Source organism: Dipteris shenzhenensis, chromosome 5, assembly GCF_047967505.1.
Source record: "Dipteris shenzhenensis isolate YYH24624 ecotype China chromosome 5, Dip_SZ_1.0, whole genome shotgun sequence".
NCBI classification, from domain to species: domain Eukaryota; kingdom Viridiplantae; phylum Streptophyta; class Polypodiopsida; order Gleicheniales; family Dipteridaceae; genus Dipteris; species Dipteris shenzhenensis.
The window spans coordinates 28525600-28553100 of record NC_141600.1 but is presented as its reverse complement, the minus strand read 5'-3'; the positions used below and the strand labels follow the sequence as shown (position 1 = coordinate 28553100).

The window sequence follows — 27501 nt, the reverse complement described above, 5'->3', positions numbered from 1 at the left end:
GATGCCTTTGATATAATAATAAATATATCTTTCCAGATCATATGCAATGAAGGAATCTTGGATGACCAGGTAAAGGTAGCACGTGATGTTTTGCCACATGACTCAACGCATGATGCATCTTATGGAGAGTTCCCAAATAGAGAAGTGTATACACCAACCATTCACAATCAAAAGGTTCTTGATTGGAGATTTGAGGAATCAATTCGAGAATTGGATTTGAAGATGGCATGCATACTGGAGAATTAAAACATGGGTTCCAGACTTTGAAGACACATGGACACGAGATTTAAACATTGGCAGACTTTGAAGATATGGGGACAAGAGACTCAAATATACTCAGATGTAGGTCACTCAAGGCAATGTGATTGGCACATAAGGAAGGGTTTATTTCCTTTTGATCCAGGGGATCACAAGACAAAGCAAAAGTACTGCTCGACATGAATGCCTGTAGCTGAGGGGTGGGCAACAATGGTAGGCAGATTTTGAGGACCCCAATTTTGAATTGCTAGTGAAAGGAACTAGGTGGGAACTGATGATATTATGTTTCTTAGGTCATGTTTTGCATGCTAGGACTAGTTGCTTATTTCCATGAAGATAGGATTTGATTGTTTATTATGGGACTAGTGGTAGGTAGGCTAGTAAAGGCATGGGAAAAAAGCATGCAGACAAAAAAGCAGGCACAGCTCCAAAAAAAAAAGCGCTCCCAAAAAACAACCAAAAGTAACTATTTTTTCTTTGATATATAACTCGGATCTAGTAGCTTTTGTTGTTGTTGGAAAGCTGAGTTTGAGCTCTATGTATTTCTAAAAGAAGTCAAGGTCTAAATTGGCAGGTGATATGGTCCAAAATCTAAAATATGATCGGCGACCTATTTTTGTTTCAAAAGGAGTAGGAAAGTTGATGTATTTGTGTAGCTTTGAAAGATTTTGAGTGTCTTGGGATCGGAAGAAGGGTGGTGCTCCTACTTTGCATCCGCCCAAAGTATTCCTTGTATATGAGAGACTCTTTTTTTATTGTTGTTCTTGTTTGTAAAAGCGGAAATTAACAGTATGGGTTGTCGATGTAGAAGTCATGATTGTTGCAATGTGTATTGCTGAAGTATATGAGTTGCCAGCCTTTTTCTAGTGTTTGATGTATGCTTGTGTGTTAGAGGCCTATCATAAAGGTCACCCAAAGTCCTTTGGTTTCCCTTAACTTTCAAGGGATTGATCCAAGGGGTGAGGGAGAGAGTACATAAGGAAAGGGGTGAGGGAGAGAGTACATGTGAGACTGTATGTGCTAGTGTGGGTGAGCATGAGGGAGAGGGCACATCATATGCAAATGTAAGAAAAGCCTTGAGGTGTCTAAAGGTGAAACATAAGGACATGCAAGAGGTAGAGCATATTATGATGGTATCCATGGATGTGATAAATTGTATAGGTAAAATTCCCCAACCCAAGTGAAGCAATGGTTCTTGTAAATCCCAACTCGAGTACAAAGTTAGTGCATTAATGGAGGAAAAATTGGAGGAAAGCAAATTAGCAGTACAAGAGTTTGTGGCATCATTGTAAGATGCCTCCCAGGGAATCCGAGGAGGATGTGAATGTGTAAGAGAGGGAGGGCCAGATAGATTTTTGCACATTAGGTAGTGGAGAAATTTGTCCAAGGGCAGTGGCAACTTTATTGCCAATCATTCTCTAGAAATTCCACTCTTTCACCCATTGAAAGTCCCTCCCACTTCATGTCAAAACATGAAATCCCTCCCATTTCTTCACTTCTCCACACATGTAGAAGAAAAGATGTTAATTCCAAGGACATGCCTATTTTTCTTTGCTTCTCCTTTCCTTGTGTACTCTCTCCCTCACCCCTTGGATCATCTCTATCCTCCCTTAAAGTCAAGATTGAAGGCATGGATGGATTCTTTTTCTTTTTTTCTTTTAAAAAAAAGTTTTTTGACATGGATGGATTCAATTGTCGTAAAAAGCTCAGTGACATAAAACAGTGACTATTGTATGAGCCATCCTTCTGCTATGCTACACTCTATGCTTTCCTTTGCCTTACATACCCTTTGCATACCTTAATGAATGTTTCCAAAAAGATGTCCATTCATAATGCATAATGCTTATGTAAAGCAACTTCATCCACAACTCATCCACAAGGTGTGTGATTAAATGCAATTAGATATCCATACCACTCATTGAAACTACCTTGTCAATTAAACATATAGCTTCAATGGGTTGGATCCTCATTGACGTAATGAGAGACTTTTTATTTCTTTTTCAGGATATCCATTTTTTCATTGTGCAAACTTCAAACACGAGCATATATTTTTTTCTTAGTAAATTTCCCCTAGTTTTCCTAACATGCATCAACATAGGGAGTTCATTGCTTACCTATTTAGAACCTCTACAACTACACGTGCTTTGAAATTTTACGTATGTGGAGAGAGAAGCCATTATGGATAGGAAAAGAAGAGAGAGGGATTTCACTCACACTTAATGATCTTTTTTATATTGTTCCCCCAAGTTTGGAGAGCACCCACTCCCATATGAATGAGTACCTCCCTTCCCATATAGAAAAGATGAGTGCACACTACACACTCCCATGAATAGCAATAGTAGGGGAGCTGCCCAAAGATGTTGTTTGGTCACATTAGTTACAATATTAGTACATTCAAAGGAATTTGGAACAACATTAGGGAAAATGAAATTAATCTATGAAAAAGAATGAATATGATAGAGTCTTTCTCAAACATAAAGGCTATGTTAATGAGCCAGAACTGACTATTGCATCATGAATTAGTGATCGGGGACCAATTAAAAACAAAGATGTTGATTTACATGCTCATTCTTCTCCATAATATTTTTAAATGAGGAAAGAGATAAATGATCCAACTAGGTTGCTTCGATAAGTTCTGAATACTGAAGGAGGCACACAAAAGTGAAGCAGGGGTGAAGCATGTAAAGTTCATAGTAGTGGAAGAGTTCAAGAAGTTTTTAAAATCCTTGCAAGGTCTTTTTGAGATGACATTTGAATCTTGAAAATAATATAGAAGCTTTAAATGGTTTCCTCTCTCTTTCTCTCTCTCTTTGATGGTGTGGGAAAAAAATATTAAATAATGTTTGAATACAAGAAGTTGCTTAAGATTGTAATTACCAAGATAATAGAAAGTTAAATTGTGTACCATGTCAAATCTAAAAAGGAAGTTTCTTAAATATCACGTCCTTAGGCCACCTGTTGAATAGGAAATTTCAATACAAATGGAGTACAAATGAGGAGTCACCGATGGAGGTGACATCATGCATGATGAAAAAGGGACCTTATATATTTCGTCCGAAGTTCTTACAGAGTCGCTACCAATCTTCTGAGAGGTTATCAATCTCCCTCAGAAAACAACTCCATAGCCATGCCGACCACCGTCCTCCAATTGAGAGAGCTTAGCGTATTCAGCGATGGGTCGACTTTGAGGTTGCCATACGATCCTCCTCCTGTGCCTGCAAATCCATCTTTCGACGATGGAGCACTCGTTGCTACCAAGGACCTCACCCTCAACCATAGCCTCGGCACCTCAGCTCGCCTCTACCTCCCTCCCACCTCATCCAAGCTCCCCACCCTTCTTTACATCCATGGCGGTGGATTCTGCTACGGTAGCACCGCCCTTCCTCTTTTCCATGACTTCCTCTGCAAGCTCGCTTCCCTTGCTAACACCCTCATCGTATCCGTCGACTATCGCCTGGCTCCAGAACATCGTCTGCCCGCCGCTTACGACGATTGCTTCGATGCCCTTCTCTGGCTGCATCGACAGGCAGAGCTCCAAAACCTTGAAACTGCTACGGGCGCTGGCCGTGAGCTTGATCCCTGGCTTAGCGCCCATGCCGATTTCTCCAAGTGTTTTCTTTCGGGCGACACTGCGGGAGCGAACATTGCACATCAAGTGGCGATAATGGCAGCAAAACGGAGGTGGGAGCACCTTCATTTGCAAGGGATGATTCTCATCCATCCTCTCTTCTCAAGCGAGGTGCCAACAGACTCCGAGTCACGCAGCCCACCGCTAGAGCACCTGAAACAGTTTTGGAAATTAGGTTTGCCCATCGGAGCAAGCAAAGACCATCCTTTCAGCAATCCGCTAGCTGCAGATGCGCCCTCCCTGGTAGATGCAGCGTTACCTCGGGTGATGGTAGCCGTTGCAAGCGAGGATATGCTGAAAGAAAGAGGCGTGCGCTACTACGAGGCTTTGAAGGAAGCAGGAAAGCAGGCAAAGCTCTTCATTTCTGAAAACGAAGGGCATATTTTCCATCTTGAAAATCCAAGTAGCGAGAATGTGGTGCCGTTTCTCGAAGAGTTGAGTAGTTTCCTAAATTATTCTGTCGTGTGATGTGCTCGTCAAGCTCAAAGTTATGATGCTTTGATGTCATGTAAATTCATTTGATCAATATTTTCATGCAAATGACCAAAATTCAATCTCACCCACACGAAATATTTTATATGATGTAACATGCATTGAACATAATGAAAATAAGTTCTTATTTGTGTTTGCTCTTGAGCAATCATCCACCTTCCATTTGAAGCTCCCATTTTTAAAGTTACTCTCATGAAGTTTGCCACTTGGTTACCATTTTTTGTTTGCCACTTTATTCTCTTGCCGTGCTCTCTTATTTGTTTGCCACTTGGAGCAAGGAAAGAGAATAAAGTGGAAACAAAAAGATGACATAATATCATGAAAGTGGGCCTTCAAAAAACCATCCTTCAACCTTGTGAGTATTTTCTCTTGCCAAGAGTCACTCTACTTTTTTCCATTCCATAAATGACCAAGAGGGCCAACGTAACGTTGAGAAAATAGAGAAAATACAAAATAGTTTCACATAATATGAGAAAGAGACAAAACTTTACGGATGTACAACTATATAAACCTAACAACAAGTCATTTTCAAAAAAGATCACAAACTCAAATATGATTTCCATCTTAAACAAGTTTTCCTGCTAGTACGAATCAAAGATTCAAATGTGCTTTCTTGAGTTTAAGATTGGGCCTATTTTCCCCCCCCCATTTCTCGTGCTCGAACTTTCCATCAATGGCAATAGGCACCCAGGGCGTCTTTCTTGCCTGTGTTCCTACTTTTTGTCCTAGTTCTCTCGCTTGCATTTTACCCATTTGAAAGTTTGGTTCTCTTTCGCGAATCATTCATGGGCGCGGCAACAGGAAACCCAAGGTGTCCCAATGCTAAGCGGTGTGTAACTCATAATGCAAAAGACTAAGACATAGAGGTGAGCATTGTTTCTCGGTGACCTACAACATGCATATCATCTATAGAGGTTGCCAATAGGGTGAATGCAGATGGTCATTGGCAAAAGATGGTTGTGTTGAAAGGAAGTTGGGTGCTAATGCAGCTAATGAGGAGAAAACCATGGTCGAATAATATATTTCTTTCCTCTTGGAAAGGTAGGGTCAAAGATTTTAGAATAATAGATGGTAAGAAAGGCATTAAGGAAATACTAGTTGAGCATGTATATATGCACAATGAACTTGTGCTGCATGATTATCCATATTATCTTCCACAGCACAAGCCCAATTGTGAGTTTTTAACCCTCTCAGTTTTGGAATGGTAGTTTTGAACATTTCTATTTTCACCGTAAACTAAAACGTGTTTTGGTTTTCATCATATGAAGAATGGTAGCCGGTGGAGTGCATTTTGAGATTCTTGGATGTCTTGCATGGAGCAATAGGAGAATTACAATATCAAGGTAGATCTACAACTCAATTAGTGCAGACAAGTGTCTTCTTCTATGACGATTTTAATGAATTTTTGGACAAAGCAAACACTCACAATGTGTTGAGGAAATAAGATCTTCTACTATGCAATACGATAGATTGGCGAGTGCCTCCTAGTAGTGTGACAGAGACATATAGGGCTAAGCTATTTGCAGAATTTTAACGATCTTTATGTCCAAGCATTGATACAAGAATTGTAAACTCAATATATGCATGCCAATCACGGTTTTTGTTGACCTATTTAACAAGTATCCATTCAAGGTATGCAAAACAATGATCTTGTTCTAAATGCACTTTTTATTGCTAACGGCGGTGGACTCTGGAGACTTTTAGCTTCCGCTATACCTAGACACTCTTCAGGAGGCTCCGATGCACCTAAACGATCCTCTATCTTCTCCTCGTGCACCAGCTCCTCCTGTACCATTTGCTCCTCTAACGTCTACTTCAACATCTCATCGTCGTCATCTCTTCTTGAGTTATTTGAGAAGAAACTAGAGAACCTTTGCTACTAGTCTAGCTCTACACTCTCAATTATTGGAGAAACATACTAGAGAAGCTATGCTGCTAGTCTAGCTCTAAAGATGTATACATACTTTGAGTTGTAACATTCCTCCTTCAATTGTGAGAAAAGGTAATTCAAACTGAGTTCTAAAGTCGTTGCAACTATGATGACAATATGTAGCTACTCCTATGCAGATAAAGGCTATTGTGAAGGAGGCTGCTAATCAGGCTGAGGCTGCTCATTAGGCTGCCATGAAGGCTAAGGTTGCTCATCAGGCTATTGTGGATCCTCACTGGAAAGCTTTTCTTCCACTTTAGGATTGTCCTCAGCCCCCTCCTCCTTCCCTTCAGCAACAGCAATCTCCTTGCTTCCGAAAGCACTAGCCCTAGATCTCACTTTGCATCTCCCTTGGGATACTTCATGAGCATATGAAACTTGTAATCAAGAAAAATAATAAGAAAGATTAGATTATATTTTGTTTCACAATGGCATTTGTACAAGAGTCATTCTAAATATATAGATTTATATAGTTATCTTGTTTGATGGCAAATCTGCAACTTAGTAAGTATCCAACAAATACATGGCATGGATCATTGTCCTCCACCCACATGAATGAGGATCATCCTATTGTGGCACAGGTTTGCACAAACTTAACAACCTTAGGATATGGTTTATATAATTGAGGAGGCCAAAAACACCATTGAAAATCCACAAATGTCCTTACCTTTAAGTTAAAAATATCAACACTATCAAGCAGGTCCACATTTGGAGGACAATGATCCAAGACATCCAATAACCTTTATGCCTCTGCAAGATAAAATCCTATTGTTAGCAATGGTAAAGTAACAACTTAGAGCTTTATTTATATAGGGCTATATTAAAGAAAGGAAACATACAGATCAAGGTCCTTATGTGTTCCTATTGAAGACTTAGTCTCCACCTACATGGCCAATAACCTAGGGTCAGCATAGGTTAGGATAAGTCAATCCCATGGCACAAGGCGGTTACTAAGCATGTAGTGGATACCACTGTCTGTAACTGATAAGTAGTGGGCTAATGCAATAGCATGATGTTTTGTAACAAGGGCTATTACTAAAAGATATAACTGACTGCAGACTTATAATAGTCGAGTAATAGTCGGAGAGGCAGTCAATAGAGCGAGCGAGAAAAGGCGAGCGAGCCAAAAAAAGCAAGCAACAATTAGTTGAAGTGGTTGAAAAATCAAGCAAGCAAAGAAAGAATCTAAGTTTTTTATAAAATAATTGCTTGAAGTACAAAGTATTCAAAAAGTTGGTTATGTGTCACAAAATTTATACTCTAATGCACACAAGTTTTTTAGATGGTGCAAAAAGGCATGATAATCATCTAAATCATGCCTTGTCATTTGATTGATATATAACATTATGCCATTTATATTTGATAATCAAAAGAAGCAGGGATGTTAAAAACTCATCTTTTGGGCCAAAGCAATCAAATGTTGACACCTTGCCAAAATACAGGGATGTGAAAATGTCCTCTTTTGAGCCAAAACAGGGAGCGCGTTAACCTGTTTTGGCCCAAAAGAGGACATTTTCACATGCCTATATCTTTTGATTTACAAGTCCAAACGTGGTCATGTTACATATCAAATCAAATGGCAAGGCGTACTTTAGATGATTATCCTGTCTTTGTGCACCATCTAGTAAAATTTAATGCACCAAAATATGAATTTGTGGTCAGTTTGCTGCATTGGTAAGATTAGTGGGAGGTAAGAATAAATCATTAGGGAAGGATATTTTTGCAATAACAAAGAAACATGGGTTTTGTTCCAAGAGTGAACAGAGTTAAAAAAGATAAGCATTTACATATGCATGGAATCTAGACTAATCCATGCAAGGAGTCCTTGGAAGATGATCTCAATTACTCAAGTGGAAAGAGAGAACTTGATTGCAGTAGGGTTTGTCTTTGATACAAACAATGACTTGGAAATTAAACATACAAACTGTCTCATGGATGATGTGAAATTAGTATTAATGGCTTTAAAGTTATATGCATGTTTAACCTTCTAGCATTGAGGGAACATATGCACTTTTGAATAAGTTATTATTTTGTGCTACTAAAATGGGGGATTTAAAAATCTTTTATTGTTTTTTATCGCTCGCTTTTTTTGGCTCGCTTGCTTTTTGGTAATCCTCATAGTCGGAAGGGATCTAGACAGTTATAAAAGTCCTGTAACAACCCATTTTGAGGTTGAGTTGTTGTTTATCTCTGCTGAAGCATAATTCAAAATATCCGTTTTGCAAATTTCATTGTTTAGTTCAGTCTACATGCAGTCCGACTCTTGTCAGTCTCTCGTCCAACTCCTTGCACTTGTAGCAGTTGAGTTGACATGTGTTATGTGTTTTCATTAGTTGAATCCACTCTGAACACATTTGGCGATCCTCACAGCGTTCATTCCTAGAGTCTTTGGTTCACGCTACCTCACACTGATAACAATAGCAGAGATGGCAAAATGACAACTCCACAAAAACAAAAGCAAGTTGAAGCAAAAATAATTTTACCAGATAATCTTCCTCTACAAGTATGTTGAGAGTTGTGGTGCCATGAGCACATGTAGAGCAAAGGTATGAGTAAAGGGCAAGCTACCACATGGCATGGAGGAGATATCCCACATGTGAGCAAGCATATGGATGTAAGTACCCTCACCTATAAAAGGGAGGTTCATCTGAAGTAATATCAATCAAGCACTTTGCACTATCTCAAGAGTCCAAGCTAATCTATCTTTATGAGTCCCTCGGGGGGGTCACTCATCATATGTAACCCTATCATGTGAGTTCAACAGAAGGACATTTTTAATGTCTAAATTTTACAGAAGTTAATTTACATAAGGGAGTATTTAAAACAATTTTGGGAAAATTTTACAGATTTGTATAGAAAAAGGGTACATTTTATTAATGAAAAACAGATAAGGGATTTTAAAAATAGGTCTTGAATGCATGTGATATAGAGGGTTTGTACATAGTGACCCCCCCGAGATGAGTCCAAGCTAATCTATCTTGGAACCTAATCTTTATGAGTCCAAGATAATCTATCTTGAGTCCAAGGTAATCTATCTTGGAACATAATTGACTTGAGGTACATGTCATGAGCAATCTCTTTATCATGTTCTCTTTATGAGTCCAAGCTTATCTATCTTGGAATCTAATTGACTTGAGGTACATGTCATGAGCACTCTCTTCATCATGTTTGCACTTAGGTTGCATCCTCCTTAGATTAGTGTTGTATTAGGATTTTGTCTCATGACTAGGAGAGCTTGATCCCCTAATTTGACATGGTATCAGAGCTTAGGTCTAGTCTCCTAGATCAGTTTGCTCCTCATAATCCGGATAACAGTTACAACAATCAGCAAAGTCCAAATACTACTCATGCATTAACAATTACAAGGTCACAAAATACAAAGCCTCTACAAGGATTGGGAGAAACACAAAGAGACAATGCCAAGGCAATGAATTGGCCTACTCAAAATGAGACAAGAAACAAAGCATTGCAACAAGTACTTGCCAACAATTCTTCGCAGGATGTCAAGAAAGAGAATCACATTTAAAACAAAGGCAAGGGAATCAGTCAATATAAACAGATCCGACAGTAGTATGTCTATACAACAAACCAAAGATAGCAACTAGGCTAAAGCTCCTCAAAGTAGTCAAAAGACATCAAAACAGATTGCAATAGATAGAAACTACACAAAAAAAGCGTCCTCAAAACAAGACACATCTGCAAAATAGAATATGCATTCTGCAGACAGAACAGGGTCAGAAACACCAAAAAGGGAAAACAAAGATATAATAGCAAAACCACAAGATGTCCTACATTCCATCATAGCAAAAAAAAGTCAGATGCCTGTGATGATTGACAATGAGAAGAAAGAAGGCTTCAATACAAAACAAGAAGATCATACAGTCTTTTACCAAAAGCTTATGGAGACACAAGTTCAAATCACTCTTGACCAGTTATTGAACTTGGTTCCAACCTCCAAACATCAAATTTGCAAGGGATTGCTAACACAAGAGTCATATACAGACAAAGACTATAAAGCAAGTGATGATGAAGAAGAGACTCCATACATTTATACATCTATGTGGACTATCAAGTGCCACTCATTGATGTCATATACAAAAGGCAAAAAATTCCAAAAGTTTTAGTTGATGGAGGTTCAGGTGTGAATATCCTATCAGAGGATATATTTAAAAAATTTTGCTATAATGAGCTAGTTCCAGCACCATTCCAAGTGAGGATGGATGACCAAAGAACAATCCAACCTCTTGGAATCTTGAGAGGGCAAGAAATTACAATCATGGGTATGACCTTCACACTTACATTTGTGGTACTCAGAATGGAGGAAAAAGATTCTGCTTACAACATGCTCTTGGGTAGGCCATGGTTGAGAGCTACCAAAGTCAAGCAAGATTGGGGCTCAGAGAGAACTCAGGGGGGTCACTCAATCAATATCCTTTTGATATGTTACCTCCTCCCTTATCAATAGTAATTGGAAAACTTCAGCAACGACTTTGGGGGTAACCACCATCAAGGTATCTATCAAATTACCTCCCATTTTTTGGAAATACTCATATTGTTTAAGAGCATTAGGTGAGGATTTCCAAGCCGCCCAGGGCATTGTCACATAGTGTAACAAGCCGATCTTCTTCAGCCACTTTTGGTTTTTTTGCATGTTGAGAGAAACTTTGAATCCGGGGAAGGTAGTTGCTTCTTCAATGTTGGCTGTGGCATCTCATAGTCTCCATCTCTTTGTTCACTTTCGCCATGACGGTTTTCTCTATAGTAGGGCTTTGGCATGGGCTCTTTTGTGCGGGGGTCGTCGGCTTCTTCCTGGGAGCCATGTCTAAGTCGAGGAGGGCGGTAGAGATGAGGAGGTCGAGGGATGGCTGTTGAGGATAAGAAGAGATCGGCGCTGTGGGGCGAAACTTACGTTTTGGTGCCATGTGTAGCAGTTCGTGTGGCGTGGAGCTTGCGGGAACTAGTGTTTTCTGGTTGATCTTTGTGGAGCTTGCTTGTTGTCGACTAGTAGTTGGAGTCGGTGATTGGGGGAGAGTTGCATCGAGCTCCCATCATCAGATTATGAGAGTCCTTGTGAGGATTGTGTCGGTATCATGTGTAATTTTCATGATTGGCCGCACTGAGGCTAGAGCTTTGCATGAAAGTGGGGAATTATCCACATAGTGTGGGTGGTGAGTTTGTATGCTCGCATTCGGAGGCAAGAGTACATTGAATCTTGCGAATTGTGCATCGGATGGGACAAAATTCCCTTGGCAGTGGATAGTTGGCAAGCGATAATTGGGGGTGCGGATGGTTGACTTACTGGAGTCAGGGCGAAGTCGAATGTTTGGTGGTGTGTGCACCTTTAGTCGAAAGAGGGGTGGTCAGACCTCGTATGTGTCAATCACACATGACACGTTGCCTTAGGGTCAAACAGACTTTGGCCAAACAATTTGTGGCGGAGCACTAGTGGACGTGAGTCAGGTATATCTGATTGAGCCGGTTGTGATGTTGAATGCCAATTGGACTGTGCGTGTCCTTGTTGGAGGCATGTCAAACACTAGTCGTGACAAAATATGAAGAGGGGAGAGGAGAAGAGTGGAGATGAGGAGAGAGGGCACAGCTAGAGAGCACACCACAAAATGACTAACTGTACACTAGATTTAGTTGAAAAAATAGAATATATACAAACTCTTTTAGGGTTAGGGTTAGGGGATCTAACCCTTTCCTTTATAGCACTCTATAAGGTTAGTGCTATGCACATATGATCACGTGATGGTGCTATGCACACATGATCACATGATGTTGAGCGTGAACTCTCAACACCTTCCCTCAAGATCAACATCATGAAGTAGGCCTTCCCTCAAGATGATGATTCTGGGGAATCGAAGAAGGACTGAGCATTACATTCCATCACACCCCTTTAATGGGAATGTCCTTCCTCTGCATCAAACCAAGAGCTAGTCGGTGTTTCTCAAATAGCTCTTTACCAAGTGGTTTGGTAAAGATGTCTGCAACATTCTCTTTGCTATCACAATGCTGCAGTGTGATGTCACCAAGTAACACTCTTTCTCTGATGAAGTGCTCTCTGACATCAATGTGCTTTGTCCTGGAGTGATATACTAGATTTTTGGCCAATGCTTGAGCCGATTGATTATCACAGTATATTGTTGTTGGCTTTGACTCATAAGAGTAATCTATTTCTGACAATAGTCTTCTGAGCCATATAGCCTCACATGCACTTGTAGTGAGTGCTCTATATTCTGCTTCAGTCGAAGACAAAGAAACAGTTGGCTGTTTGTTTGACAACCATGATATAGCACCTTGACCAAGGAAAAATGCATATCCCTGTGTCGATCTCCTGGTCTCATGATCTCCGGCATAGTCACTGTCACAGTATCCATGCAACCGTGGATGACTTCCTCTGTATTCTATCCCAAACTGTCTTGTACCTCTGATGTATCTCAAGACTCTTTTGGCTGCATTCCAGTGAGACTGTTTTGGATTTGCCATAAACTGTGCTAGTGAGCTTACTGCATAACAAATATCTGGCCGTGTGATTGTCAGATATATAAGAGATCCAATGAGTTGCCTGTAGTATCTGTCATTGACTGTAGGCTTTTCTGAATCTTTAGTAAGTTTCAAACTCTGTTCCATGGGAGTGGCTGCAATCTTGCAATCTGCCATATGAAACTTCTTCAGGAGACTGTCAACATACTTGAGCTGACTCATGAATGTGCTATTTGAATCTCTCCAGAACTCAATTCCAAGACGACAGTGCATAAGTCCAAGATCTTTCATGTCGAACTCTGCAGATAAGTCTTGTTTTAATTTTCTGATGAAGCTATCCTTGCTTCCCGTCACAATCAGATCATCTACGTACAAAAGTGCAAGAGTAATGTCTTCCCCTTGAACTTTGTAGTAGAGAGTATGATCTGCATTGGACTTCATGTATCCCAGATCAGCAAAATACTTGTCAATTCTGCTGTACCAACTTCTGGGTGCTTGCTTTAAGCCATAGAGACTTTTCTTGAGATGGCAAACCTTGTTCTCCTTTCCTGGTTCAACATAACCGGCTAGTTGTTGCATGTAGACTTCCTCGTCTAGATAACCATTGAGAAATGCATTCTTGACATCGAGTTGATACACATTCCATTTACTGAGTGTCGCTAGTGATATCAATTACCGTATGGAATCCATCTTTGCTACTGGAGCATAAGTCTCATCATAATCTTGGCCATATTGTTGTGCAAATCCTTTTGCAACTAATCTGGCTTTGTATCTCGGAATACTGCCATCTGGATTGTACTTCACTTTGTATACCCATTTGTTGGCTATGGCCTTCTTTCCTGGTGGAAGGTCGCATAATTCCCAAGTGTTATTTTTATACAAAGCATCCATTTCTTCATTCATAGCAGTTTGCCATTCTGGCTTATCTACTACGTCTTCGAAGTACACTGGCTCTTCTGTAGCCATGATGGTAGTCATAAGAGCATAGTTGGTGGTTTCCACCTGAATTGCTTTGCCTTTCTGAGCATATGTCAATCTGGCTGGTGGTCTGCTTTCCCTAGTAGACCGTCTGAGCTGCTGTGGCGCTTCTTGGGGTGTTGCTGGCAATTCTTGCTCTTCTTCATCAACCTGTTCTGTAGATGACTGTGAAGTTGATGCTTCTATCTCCTGTGTAGGTGAGGTTTTCCATTCTGATTCCTCATCAAAGATTACATCTCTGGAGATAATGACTTTGCGGTTGATGGGATCATACAATTTGTATGCTTTGCTTTCTTCACTGTAGCCAACCATGATGCATTTGCGTGACTTCGCATCCAATTTCCTGCGATGATCATCATGTATGTGGGCATATGCTATACAACCAAATATGCGGAGATGCCCAATGCGTGGCTTGTGTCCAGTGAATGCTTCATAAGGAGTCATACCTTGTATCGGTTCGGTAGGAAGCCGATTAAGCAAGTAGTTAGCTGTAGCTATTGCTTCTACCCAATACTGATTCGGAAGATGCTTTTCACTAAGCATTGCTCTAGCACTGTCTACTAAAGTCCCATTCTTCCTTTCAGCTCTTGCATTTTGCTGAGGAGTATCTGCACATGTGAATTGTCTTCCGAATGCCGTGATTTTTGCAAAAGTTCATGAATGCTGAAGACATGTATTCACCTCCTCTGTGGGATCTCATGACCTTGATCTTTCTGCCTGTCTGGTTTTATACCATGGCTTTGAATTCTTGAAATCTGGCAAACACTTCAGATTTCTCTTTCAGAAAGTAGACCCAACAATATCTGCTATAGTCGTCGATGAAGGTCAAGTAATAAAGTGAACCATTGATGCTGCGGGTCTGGGCATAACCCCATACATCTGTATGAATCAAATCAAGAATACCTCGTGCACGAGAGGTACTTCTGACAAAGTTGGTTCGCTTTTGTTTGCCGAAGCAGCATGCTTCACAAACCTTTCCAAGAAACTGTAGCTTCGGAATCCCAATTGCCATATTCTGATCCCTGAGATCTAACAAGTACTTGAAGTTGACATGACCATATCTCTTGTGCCATTTTGCAGATAGTGGCATCTGTTGCATTTGAGCTGACATGGCATGCTTATCTGGTACTGTAGCTAGCATCCTGTATAAGTGTCCTTCCTTGACACCTTTTGCTACTAGCTGACCTCTTTTGGATTTGTCTCTGATAGTGCATTCATCACCATCGAAGATGACTTTGTAGTTGTGTTCCGTCATTTGACCTACTGACAAAAGGTTCTTACTGAGCTTCGGAACATAGAGCACATCTTTGACTAATCCTTTTGTACCAGTGAAATTGTTCATAGGGATAACACCTGTCCCTTGAACCAGATTCGGTGTATTGTCTGCTGTGTAGATGACATTCTTTTGACCTTCTAATGGCTTCATTTCTGCGAACCATTCCTGATGATTTGTCATATGAGATGATGCACCGCTGTCGATGTACCAAAGATCCTGTTCCACTTGGTCAACTTGATAGCTGAAATCCTCTTTGGGATTGAAATCAGTGTCTAGGTGCATTGAATCAGTCTGATGCAATTCCTCACTTGCAAGAAACATATTTCCATGTTCATTTGCAAAATGACTGTGACTAGAATGTCCACCACGATGATTTCCTCTTCCTCGGGAATTCCCTGCTGGATCGACCGCCTTGGTCATACTGCTTCTTGCGGCAATCTCTTTCATAGTGTCCAAACTTGTGACAATAGTTGCACTGGATGTTTGACACATTGGTGGATGCATTCCCTCATCCTTGGAATCTTCCTCAGTTGGAATGATTTCCTCTTTGCTGATTTTGATGTTGCTGAGGATGATGCTGATGCTGATGCTGATTCTGACTTTGATTTTGTTGATGACGACCACTTTTCTGATATGATCTTCCTCTGTTTCTACCTTTGCCTCTGCTTCTGTCTGAAGCTGTGAATGCCTGATCATTAGAATGACCTTTACGTGCTTGAATGGCCTGAGTCTTGAGTTCTTCACCAAGTAGAACCGACTGAAGTTCTTCCAGTGTTGGAATTTGCCGTTGGGATGGCAATACTCTGGACTAGATTCTCATATCCTTCTCCTAGTCCATTCAGGATTACTTGAACCATTTCTACGGGATTCATAGTTTCTCCTGCTGCTACAAGTTGATTGTTGTAGTCTTTGATGCGGAGTACATAAGCATGACCGGTTTCATTGCTATTGTGGAAACTCTGGTTGATTTGGTTTCTCAGGGTGAGAATCCTGGATGTGTTCTTGGACTCGTAGAGAGCTGCGAACATATCCCATGCTTCTTTTGATGTCTTGACTGTGTTGAGCTATCCTAGCATGACATCTTGCACATTCTGCTTGATTAGGTGATAGGCATACTTGTCTTTCTTATCCCATTCTGCTTGAGCTCGGGCAATGGCAGGATCTGCTACTGGTGCGGAAACTGTTTGTGTAGATGTAGATCCCGATGTAGATCCCGTTGCTGGTACTGTGACAACAGATGGAGTAGAGCTACTGGTGGCTGGATCGGCCAATGGTCTAGGTATAGATCCATCGACATACTCCCATTTGTCTTGAAGCACAAGAATGGTCTCCATTCGGTATTTCCATGTACCGTAATTGGAGTTGTCTAACTTAGGAGATGCCTCCAGATTGAGGTTGCTAGTCGACATGGTGCAAACAATGTACTCAAAAGTGTCCTGAAAAACTCTGTATGAATCAACTGCAAATACACTGAAGATGCCAAGTGAAATCTCTGGACCGTCGGTGAAGATAGAACTGCAGTATATAAGATCTGATCTGTGTTACAAGGCTTGTGGCAATGATGCCAGGAATAGCCAAGAGGCTTTACAAGGCTAAAAAATGATGTGTACGATGCCGTGAGATAGCCAAATAGGCTTTACAATGGTGGCATGTGTGTGTGAAATCAAGTGCTATCTGCCCACTGAATCAAGCTGCAATGCCTCTGAACTCTGAAGTCTGCTCATTCAACTGATGAACGTAAGGTTTCAGGTAATGTAATGATGTGAAATCGGATGTGAGCGTATGGATTGACTCCGAGTAGGTACTAGTCGGGAATTTCGGGCATGGCTTAGATTGGCAACTTGGGGAATTCAAAGCGTCCCCTCTATGGCGATCTAGTCTACTCTGATCTAGATCTAAACCAACCATCGATCGATGAAAGAACAGCAAATAATTCCTTTTCTTTTGTTCTTTTTAAGTGCTGGGTCAGATGCGTCGATGTAGAGGCAAATGTGCATGAAGGAAGTGGTTTTGTCGGCGAGGCTCAAATGTGAGTGTAACTTGTGCTGAAATGTGCGCGTGATGTAACGAGTGCATAGAGCACAAAAAACCGAGCGACTTTCCTTTTTGGAGCACCCTCAAATTCTTCCTGGATCAAGAGATACGACTTGATCTAGGTGGAGGGGCAAAAGGAGTGCAAATGGTGCTCAATGATGATGTGTCACTGTGAGTCACATGCAGTGATGATGTGGCACTATGCTTAGCAAGAGGTGTGCCAGTGAAGCTCTGTGCTGAGGTGGCAGGAGTGTGCACATGCAGTGTGTGCACAGTGTGCCTGGCAAGGGACTGTTCCTGCAGAGGGTCAGTGCTGACTGGACGTGCTGACTAGACTGCTGAGGTTGCAGTGCTGAGGTGGCACTGATGACATGGCCTGATGATGTGGCCTGGTGACATGGCACTGATGACGTGGCCTGGTGATGTGGCACTGATGACGTGGCTTGGTGATGTGGCATTGATGATGTGGCCTGGTGATGTGGCCTGGTGACATGGCACTAATGATGTGGCAAGTGATGTGGCAGGATGATGTGGCCTACTTACGTGGCACTGATGACGTGGTAGATAGGATTGCCATGTGTCACTTGGCTGACCACACCTCAATGTGGTGAGGTTGAGGATAAGATATCCTCCCTCGCTGCCGTGTGGCGCTAGGAGAGCGACTAGAATCTTTTGAGATTTTGACGGAATCTAGGAAGATTCCGTCCACCTGCAGATTTTCGTCGATGTCGTGCAGAGGGAGTCGTTGGCGACGACGGCTGTCGTGAAGCTTCACTGGTAGAAGCTTGAAGGTCGAGCAGTCGTTGTAATTTTGGGAGGCCGATGCGCGTCGGGTGGGCTGTAGAGGAGCTTACGTAGGGATGGCCGTTGCCCGTGTTAGAGGTCGGAAGATGCGTTGAAGCCCGTGAGGCTGTGTGGAGCTCTGTGTAGCCGCCACTGATAAGCCGCCGTTAGGAGCTTGGCTGCAGTTGGGCAGTTGGAGCTCACGTTGGAGTAGCCGATGAGGGAGTCGCTTGGCTGGCTACGCAACGAGGTCGAGCGTAGGTCGATGGAGTACACTACGGGAGGCGGAGCGTTGTTGGTATCCCGTGCTGACGCCGTTTATTACATGCTGGAGGCGGAAGTCGAGAGCAGCCAGGAGATGTTGTCAGAGAGTCACTAAGGGTCGTTGATGTTGAAGGAGCCGTCTGGCGACTGTGAGCGGGCCTTGTGGAAAAGCTGTTGTTCGATGGAGAAGCTCGTCGTTGGAGCTGGTGGCTACTGCTGCAATTTGATCAGGTTGTCAAGCAAATGGATTTCGTGGAGGAGTCGCTTCATTGAGGCTGAGGAGGCTGCTAGGTCCTCAAGTTGTACTGCTATGGAGGCATTGGTCGTTGTTGTATGAGCTCTCTTTGTGAGCCGCCTTGGAGACGGTGATCTCCTTCATCAAGCCTCGTCTGGCTTGGGTATGCTGTGAGCTGCAGAGTCCTTGGGTGATACAGAGAAGCCTTGGATGTGGCTTAGAGGGGCTGCCGGCCGTCGAAGGAGACATGTTTGAGAGGGGCTGCCGGCCGTCGAAGGAGACTTGTTGGAGAGGCTTAGCTTAGATATGGAAGTTCCCAAAGAACGAGATCTGAGACCTTTCTCTCAGAATTGTCAAGGCTAATGCAAATGCTGTCTCTTCCTATTTCTCAATGAATCTCTCTCTCTCTCTCTCTCATAATGAATGGGTGGAAATCTCTCAAAATGATTTATTTCAAGAAGAAAGTGATCTCTCTTGGAATGAAAGTGAAGTTCTCTCAATGGAAGAGGAAGAAATCTCTCTCTCGAAATGAATAAACCAATCAACGGAAATTCTTTCAAATGAATCGACGGAAATTCTCTATCACTCAACGGAATTTTTCTCTCACGGAAGAGAAAACTCGATCTCTCAATCTCTCAAACTATCACACTCTCTCATACTCTCAAGAAACTCAATGTCTCAGCGGAAGACAAGGAAGCTCTGATACCATGACAAAATATGAAGAGGGGAGAGGAGAAGAGTGGAGATGAGGAGAGAGGGCACGGCTAGAGAGCACACCACAAAATGACTAACTGTACACTAGATTTAGTTGAAAAAATAGAATATATACAAACCCTTTTAGGGTTAGGGTTAGGGGATCTAACCCTTTCCTTTATAGCACTCTATAAGGTTAGTGCTATGCACATATGATCACGTGATGGCGCTATGCACACATGATCACATGATGTTGAGCATGAACTCTCAACAAGTCGAACTATGTTGTCCAGGGAGTCAGTCGGATTTCCACTTCGATCACATATAGGTTTTGCATATGTTCCAGCTCTCCTATGATGACATTATAATTAACCCCTTGTTTGCTAAGATAAAATAAAATTATTTGATTAAATAGTTTGCTGCTTTGTAGTTGGTTTGAGTGTCTTGCCGAGCGGGCTATCGCTTGATGTCAAAGCTGTTCTGTCAACGTGGCGGAGAGATGTCTGATGTTGCTGGCTACTTTTGTAGTAATCTTTGTTGCTGCTACCTCGCATAGTGCTCTTTAGTTACTGCTCTTGATTTCTTCCATGTGTCGGTGTGTAAAATCATTCTGATATTGCATTATTTTTTTCATATGTCACTAGGGATAGTTATGCTTTGATTTTCTATAGATTGAACAATTGTAATCTCTTAAATCCTTGTAAGTGGCATTCTTCTACAAGTCCTTGGGCTATGTGATATACATAGAGTTTGTACTTTGGAGATGCTTGGTACGTTGGTAACCTGAAATGTTGAAAAAGAGTGAAAATATTCTATTGTATTTACAGAATCATGCAGAGAAATTGTATTTATTTTTGCCTCTGCTATAGGATCTTCAATGTATGGTTTCCTCGGGGGGGTCACTATGTATAAACCCTCTATACCACGTGCGTTCAAGGCCTATTTCTAAAATCCCTTATCTGTAAATTTTTCATTAATAAAATGTACCCCTTTTCTATACAAATCTGTAAATTTTTCCCAAAACTATTTTAAATAGTCCCTTATGTATCTTTATTTATGTAAATTTCATAAATAAAAAATATCCTTCTGCTGAACTCACGTGATAGGGTTACATATGATGAGTGACCCCCCCAAGATGGTTTCAGTCTGAAGCCATTGACTGGTTTGTCAAATGGATTACCATGGAGATCTGAGAGAAGAAATGTCCCTTGTTCATATGCCTCAAGAACCCTCAATGGACCATCATATCTGAGCTTGAATTTTCCTGGCATTTTTCCTAGTTTGGTGTTGAACATCAACACTAAATCTCCCTTTTTGAAAAGCTTAAACTTTATGTTTCGATTTATCCATGCTGCTCTTCTTCTTTGAATAATGTCAACAACTATGTGAGAGCTTGTCAATCTATCCTCATTTAATTGTAAAAGCTGCTCCAATCTTGCATTGATGGAGTCTTCTGGGGAAAGTCTATTGTCAATTGCTACTCTAAGACTTCCTGCAATAAATTCCATGGGTACTACTGCTTCACATCCATACACTAGCCTGAAAGGTGTCACTCCTGTGGCTACCTTGTGAGCTTTCCTTAGTGCCCAAAGTACAGAGTCTAAATGCAAATCCCAATCCTCTGGATGATCAAAAATGGTTATTCTATAAACCTTTTTCATTAACTTGTTTGTACTCTCAACCAAACCATTGGCTTGTGGGTAATATGCTGTAGACATTTTGTGCAACATCATGTGCACTTTTGTCATCTTTCTGATTGTTTTTTTTATGAAATGGGTGCCTCTATCAGATACAATCTCAATTCGAACACCAAATGTGGTAACAATAATATGGTATAGAAAATGTGCAACTGTTCTAGCTTTACATGTTTTGAGTGCAAGAGCCTCTACCCATTTTGTGCAATAATCAGTAGCACCAAGTATATATTGATTACCAGAATATTTTGCTCGAGGCTTGATTGGTCCAATAAAGTCCAATCCCCACTTTTGAAATGGACCCAATGGAAGGATGGGTTGGTGTGGCATCCTGTCACTATCCATTGGTCTATCATCTCTTTGGCAAGGTAGGCATGATTTTGCATATTTGTGGGCATCCTTTAACATTTTGGGCCACCATAATCCAGCCTACAAGATTTTCTTGCCTGTGATATCTCCTAAGAAGTGACCTCCTACTGTACCTCCATGTGCTTCTATTAATACAGCTTTTTGCTCATGGTCGTAGACACATCTCCTGATGACCTAATCAATGCCCCTTCTGTGCAACACTCCAGCAATGATAAGAAAAGGTCTGCTTTGCAACACTAACTTCTTTCTTTGATCTTGTTTCATTGTTTCTGGGATTAGTCCATCAATGAGAAAAAATAACATTTTGTCATACCAGTTTGGTTGCTCATCAATTCGTACCATGAACAAATTTGCATCAGGAAGTTCATCTGGTATACCTATCAGAGGCTCTCCTAACTGCAGCCTGCTCAAATAATCTGCAATTGCGTGCTGTTTCCTTGGTCTATGGACAATGTTGAGATATCAAGCTCTACCCCCGATACATCTCCTGGATGACTATCATTTATGTCACCGCCTATGTTAGTTGTACTCGTGGTGTAGTTAGACTACCACGTATGTTTTTGGTTTGGGTTCACATATGAACCACGTATTCTAGGTTTGACATATAGGGTATTTCCCCCTTCTATTGTATTGTTGTTGTGTGCAAAAGTGAAGAAAGGCTTCACCCTCCAACCTTGTGTCCTCTCTCTCTTTTGTGTGTTGTGAAGAAAGCTGAACTTGAGTCTCCTATCTCTCTCCCTCATTCTTTACATGGTATCAGAGCCTTGTTCGAGGTAAGGAGCTCAAGAAAGCAAGCCAATTTTGTGGTGTCCTGGTAAGAGGACCAGTGTTGCTTTCCTATTTCGAGTTTGGGAGCAAATCTCTGCAGGTAGCACAGCCAGAAGTGCAGGAGTGCACTGTTTCAGATTGAGAGGCCCTTCGCGGTGTGGCGAGAGCGCAGTATATGCTGCGGGAGAAGGGCAAAACCCTCGATGACTTTATTTTTTGGATTTGAGGCCATTTCGGGGCCCGTTTTGAAGGCGCAAGTTCTTCGCAGGCACTCAGAAAAAGGCCCTGTTTTTGCTGTGCGACCACCGCGCGGCTAGTCGGTGGAAAGGTGCCACAGAAATTGCATCGTATGCCTGTGTGCAGAGATATTGGGAGTTGCAGATTCATGCCTATTGCCTGTTGATCCAAAATCGTCACTAGGAAGTGACTGTGTGGTGAAATACCACTTTCGTCAGTGTTGCAGATCTGCCCCTGTGAGGCTTTTCGCAGAAGTTTTGCTATTTGCCCTTGTGAGGCATTTGCTGTGTTTACAGGTTGCTGTTGCAATTCGTGATTTGTAAAATGTCTGAGAATCTGTCTACCATTGTCAGTGAGAAGCTTGACAAGAACAACTTCCAAGCATGGAAGTTCAGGATGACAAACTTCCTTATGGGAAAGGGAGTTTGGGATTACATCAGTGGTGAAACTACAGAACCAGTTTTGGGTGCTGCTCCTACTCCTGCTGAATTGAAGGCCTTTAAAGAATGGCATGAAAAAGCCAGAAAATGCCTGTATTGGCTGTCTGTTAGCATTTCAGATTCTATGATTGTGCATATACAGGATGTAGAGACGCCTAAGGAGGCATGGGACACATTGGTGAAGCTGTATAGCACAAATACCAAAGCACGAAAGATGCAGCTAAAGCAGGAGTTGCACAATGTGCAAAGGAAAAATCTGAATATAAATGAGTATTCCTTGAAGGTGAAAGGCCTTGCAGATTCTCTTGCCTCCATTGGAGCACCTATTGATGATGAGGACTTAGTGTCTGTGACCTTGAATGGTCTTGGGAAAGATTATGCACAGTTTCGGACATCCATTGGAGTCCGTGAAACATTTCCTGATTTTCAGGAACTTATTGCTCTCTTGCTGAGTGAAGAGCAAAGGAATGGTGGTTCAGCCACCTCAACTTCTCAAGAGACTGCTTTCTACTCGAATACAGGTAGAGGCAGGGGAAGAGGAAGAGGCCGTTTTGGTGGCCGTGCAGGAAATCAGAACCAACAGCAACAACAGGAAAACCAGTCCTATGGAGGAGGACGTGGTAGTTCTAGAGGCAGGGGGAGCCAAAGAGGCCGTGGTTCATGGCAAAGGAACCAATAGCAGCACAGAATGCTATTATTGTGGAAAGCCTGGACACAAGGAGAATACATGCTATAAAAAAACAGAATGACATCAAAAGTGGGAAGTTGCAGCAAAGCAACTATGCATCATCAAGTGGGCATGGTGACGACAGAAATGAGCACCTTTTTGTGATGCAGCATATGGTTAACTCCATGTCAGGAGATGCTGCAGCTTGCAATGATGTTTGGTATGTTGATTCAGGTGCCTCTAACCACATGACCAGTCATGGTGAGTGGTTTCATGATGTTAGAAATTTGGATAAGCCAGGTTATGTTGAAACAGGTGATGATACTGCGCACCCAATTACGCAGGTTGGTAAAGTGCCATTGGCTATGCAGGATGGCAAAACGAAGTACTTGGCAGATGTACTTCATGTTCCAAAAATCACTAAGAACCTGGTTTCAGCTGGCCAGATGGTTGAGCAAGGTCTGCAGGTTAGATTTAATCCTGATGGATGTTTTGTTGAGGACTTGAAAAATAAGTGCCGCTTGGTTGCGAAAGGCAATAAAAATGGCAGAATGTTCACCTTGGATGTTGATATGCCTGAGGTAAAAGCTACTATGTTTGCGCATGGGAGAGGTGTCATTGCAGATATTGAGATATGGCACAAGCGCATTGGGCATGTGAATATACAAAGGCTGAAATCTATGCAAACGAAAAACATTGTTGCAGGTTTGCCTAAATTCAGAGTTGAGGGAATGCAAAAGGTATGTGAAGCATGCCAAATGGGTAAGCAGGCCAGACATGCATTTCCCAAAAATGCTAAGGTGAGCAGAAGACCTTTGGAAGTGATCCATTCAGATGTTTGGACAACCAAAGCTGCTTCTATTGGTGGATGCCATTATTATGTGACGTTTATTGATGACTACACTAGGAAGGTGTGGATTTATTTTATGAAGCACAAAAGTGAAGTGTTCAGCCATTTCAAGGCTTTTAAGGCCATGGTTGAAAAAGAGAAAGGTGTGCATATTAAAGTGCTAAGATCTGATGGAGGGGGAGAGTACTTCTCAGAAGAATTTAGTGAATATCTGAAAGAACAGGGAATTCAAAGGAAGTACTCATGCAGGTCTACCCCTCAGCAGAATGGGGTTGCAGAAAGGAAGAACAGGCATATTGCAGAAGTAGGACGGGCGATCCTAAATGAGAAAAACATGCCTGATTATTTTTGGGCTGAAGCAGTAGCAACTGCTGTTTATATTATGAACAGAACCCCCACTGCAGCTGTCCATGGCATGACGCCTGAAGAAATGTATACAGGCCAAAAACCAGATATTTCTCACTTGAAGGTATTTGGTTGCATAGCTTATGTTCATGTTCCTGATGAGAAGAGAACAAAGCTGGATCCAAAGGCAGAAAAATGCATCTTTATTGGATATGCTCTGCACCAGAAAGGGTATCGCTGTTATAACCCTTCCACCCGCAAAATGCAAGTGAGCAGAGATGTTGTTTTTGATGAAATGAGCAGCTGGTATGCACCAACTGTTATGGTAGGAGATGCAGATGCAGGAAATGGGAATGCTGCAATAAATCCAGAGCAGCAATCTCAAGCCTTGAGTGGACCCAGAGAGTCCTCTACTAGTGGATCTAATGCATGGACAGGGAGATTGAGATCTAGTGAATCGTCACATAGCAGTCCTGATAGTGTTGTGCAGGTATCACATAAGGGAAAAGAAAAAGTGGACCATGCTCCAGTGTTTGATGTGTCTGCTGGTAGCTCTCATGTTGATGGAGAGTCAAGTGGCTCTGAAATGAGCCTTGATGAGGAACTTGGGATTCCTTCTGTTGTTACACCTGGTGCAAGGAAAAGCAGGCATGATTTAAAGACTCCTGCAACTGATCCAGTTGTACGGAGGTCCACTCGTATTAAGTATCCAGTTGACAGGCTGAGATATGATGGGTATACAGCACATCACTATGCTTATATGGTCAAGGTTCTAGAGGAGCCAGAGCCCACATGTTTTGAGGATGCAGCAGGGCATAAAAATTGGGAAGCAGCTATGGATGAAGAGATGGCTGCCTTGGATGCAAACCACACTTGGGATTTGATGCCTTTGCCTCATGATAAGAAGGCTATTGGCTGCAAGTGGGTTTACAAAGTAAAGCACAATGCTGATGGGTCTGTTAGCAGGTACAAGGCAAGATTGGTTGCCAAAGGTTTTGCACAGACATATGGAATTGACTATGAGGAAACTTTCAGCCCAGTTGCAAGGATGGCAACCGTGAGAGCAGTAATTGCTATGGCTGCTGTAAAGGGATGGTCTTTGCATCAGATGGATGTGAAAAATGCCTTCTTGCATGGTGATTTGCAAGAAGAGGTTTATATGATGCAGCCGGAAGGTTATGAGGATAATTCACATCCCGATTTTGTATGCAGGTTGCGCAAAGCCTTGTATGGCTTAAAACAGGTGCCGAGGGCATGGTCAGACAAGATAGGGCAATATCTTGTCACTATTGGATTTCAGATTTCCAATTCAGATTTTTCACTTTATGTGAAAAGGACAAACAGAGGGATTGTGCTTATAGTCATCTATGTTGATGACTTGATTATTACAGGTGATAGTGATGCAGACATTAATGAAGTGAAGCTGCTGTTGAAGCAGAAATTTGAGATGAAGGATTTGGGAGAACTGCGTTACTTCTTGGGCATTGAGGTTATTAGATCCCCGAGTGGGATATGGCTGTTGCAAAGGCAATACGGTTTGGACATGTTGTCCAAATATGGGATGACAGGCTGTAAGCCTATTTCTGTTCCATTGGAGCAGAATGTGAAGCTCAATGCAGAGACAGGTGAGCTTCTTGAAGATATTACTATGTACAGGCGCATAGTAGGTAGCTTGATTTACATGACTATAACCAGACCAGATTTGAGCTATGCTGTGGGGCTGGTGAGTCAGTTTATGCAGGCACCGAGGAAGCCACATTTGGATGCGGCTAGGCGCATACTGCGGTATGTGAAGTCCACATTGCATTATGGACTGTTTTATGAAGCTGGGTGTGCATTACAGGTACATGGATACACAGATGCTGACTGGGCTGGTAGTGTCTCAGACAGGAGATCTACTAGTGGTTTTATGTTTTCCCTTGGGAGTGGTGCCATCAGTTGGAGCAGCAAGAAGCAGCCAACAGTTGCCTTGTCGAGCTCAGAGGCTGAGTACAGGGGTGCAGCAATGGTTGCATGTGAGGTAGCTTGGTTACGGAAGCTACTTGCAGATATGGGACAGTCAATTCATGCAGCAGTTGTCATTCATTGTGACAACATTAGCAGCATCATGCTTGCTAATAACCCAGTTTATCATGCTAGAACGAAGCACATTGAGGTGCATTATCACTTTGTGAGAGAGAAGGTTCTAGCTGGTGAGATTGATCTTGTCTATGTCAGCACTGAGGAGCAGGTGGCTGATATTTTTACGAAGGCATTGGGTACCGAGAAGCTTCGCAGATTTAGGAGCTTGCTTGGTGTACTTGAGATGGATTTGAGCTTGAGGGGGAGTGTTGAGATATCAAGCTCTACCCCCGATACATCTCCTGGATGACTATCATTTATGTCACCGCCTATGTTAGTTGTACTCGTGGTGTAGTTAGACTACCACGTATGTTTTTGGTTTGGGTTCACATATGAACCACGTATTCTAGGTTTGACATATAGGGTATTTCCCCCTTCTATTGTATTGTTGTTGTGTGCAAAAGTGAAGAAAGGCTTCACCCTCCAACCTTGTGTCCTCTCTCTCTTTTGTGTGTTGTGAAGAAAGCTGAACTTGAGTCTCCTATCTCTCTCCCTCATTCTTTACAGACAATTGTGTAGTCAAGCTCTTGCAATAATAGCATCCATCTTGCTAATTTTCCTCTGTTAGAAGCTATTTGTTGACCAAGTAAATTAAAGCCTGGTGATCAACAAGAAAATGTACTTTGTTAGCCAAAAGATAATGTTTGAATTTATTCAAAGCATACACCATACCAAACGCTTCTCTTTCTTTTGTTGCATAGTTCTTTTCATGCTTTGTCAGGATTCTGCTTGCATAATATATAGGTATGAACCACTTAGATGATTGTTGTTGCATGAGTACTACTCCCACTGCTAAATCTGATGCATCCACAAAGACTTCAAAAGGAAGAGACCAATCAAGAGGCTGTAATACAGGAGCAACCATTAGTATTTTCTTAATAATGTTGAAAGCTTATTCTTGAGGAGTATCCCAGATGAATGGTTTAATATCCCTTGTGAGTTTAGTAAGAGGA

General features: G+C 41.9%; 1 protein-coding gene across 1 annotated transcript; it reads left to right on the top strand.

Annotated features, from left to right (window-relative positions):
- The first annotated feature begins 3374 nt into the window (after positions 1-3374).
- LOC147901826 (tuliposide A-converting enzyme 1, chloroplastic-like) lies at positions 3375-4361 on the top strand. The gene has a single exon (XM_087375038.1). It carries the CDS (start codon positions 3386-3388, stop codon positions 4352-4354), a length of 969 nt encoding a protein of 322 aa, XP_087231164.1. The 5' UTR covers positions 3375-3385; the 3' UTR covers positions 4355-4361.
- The last annotated feature ends 23140 nt before the right edge of the window (positions 4362-27501 follow it).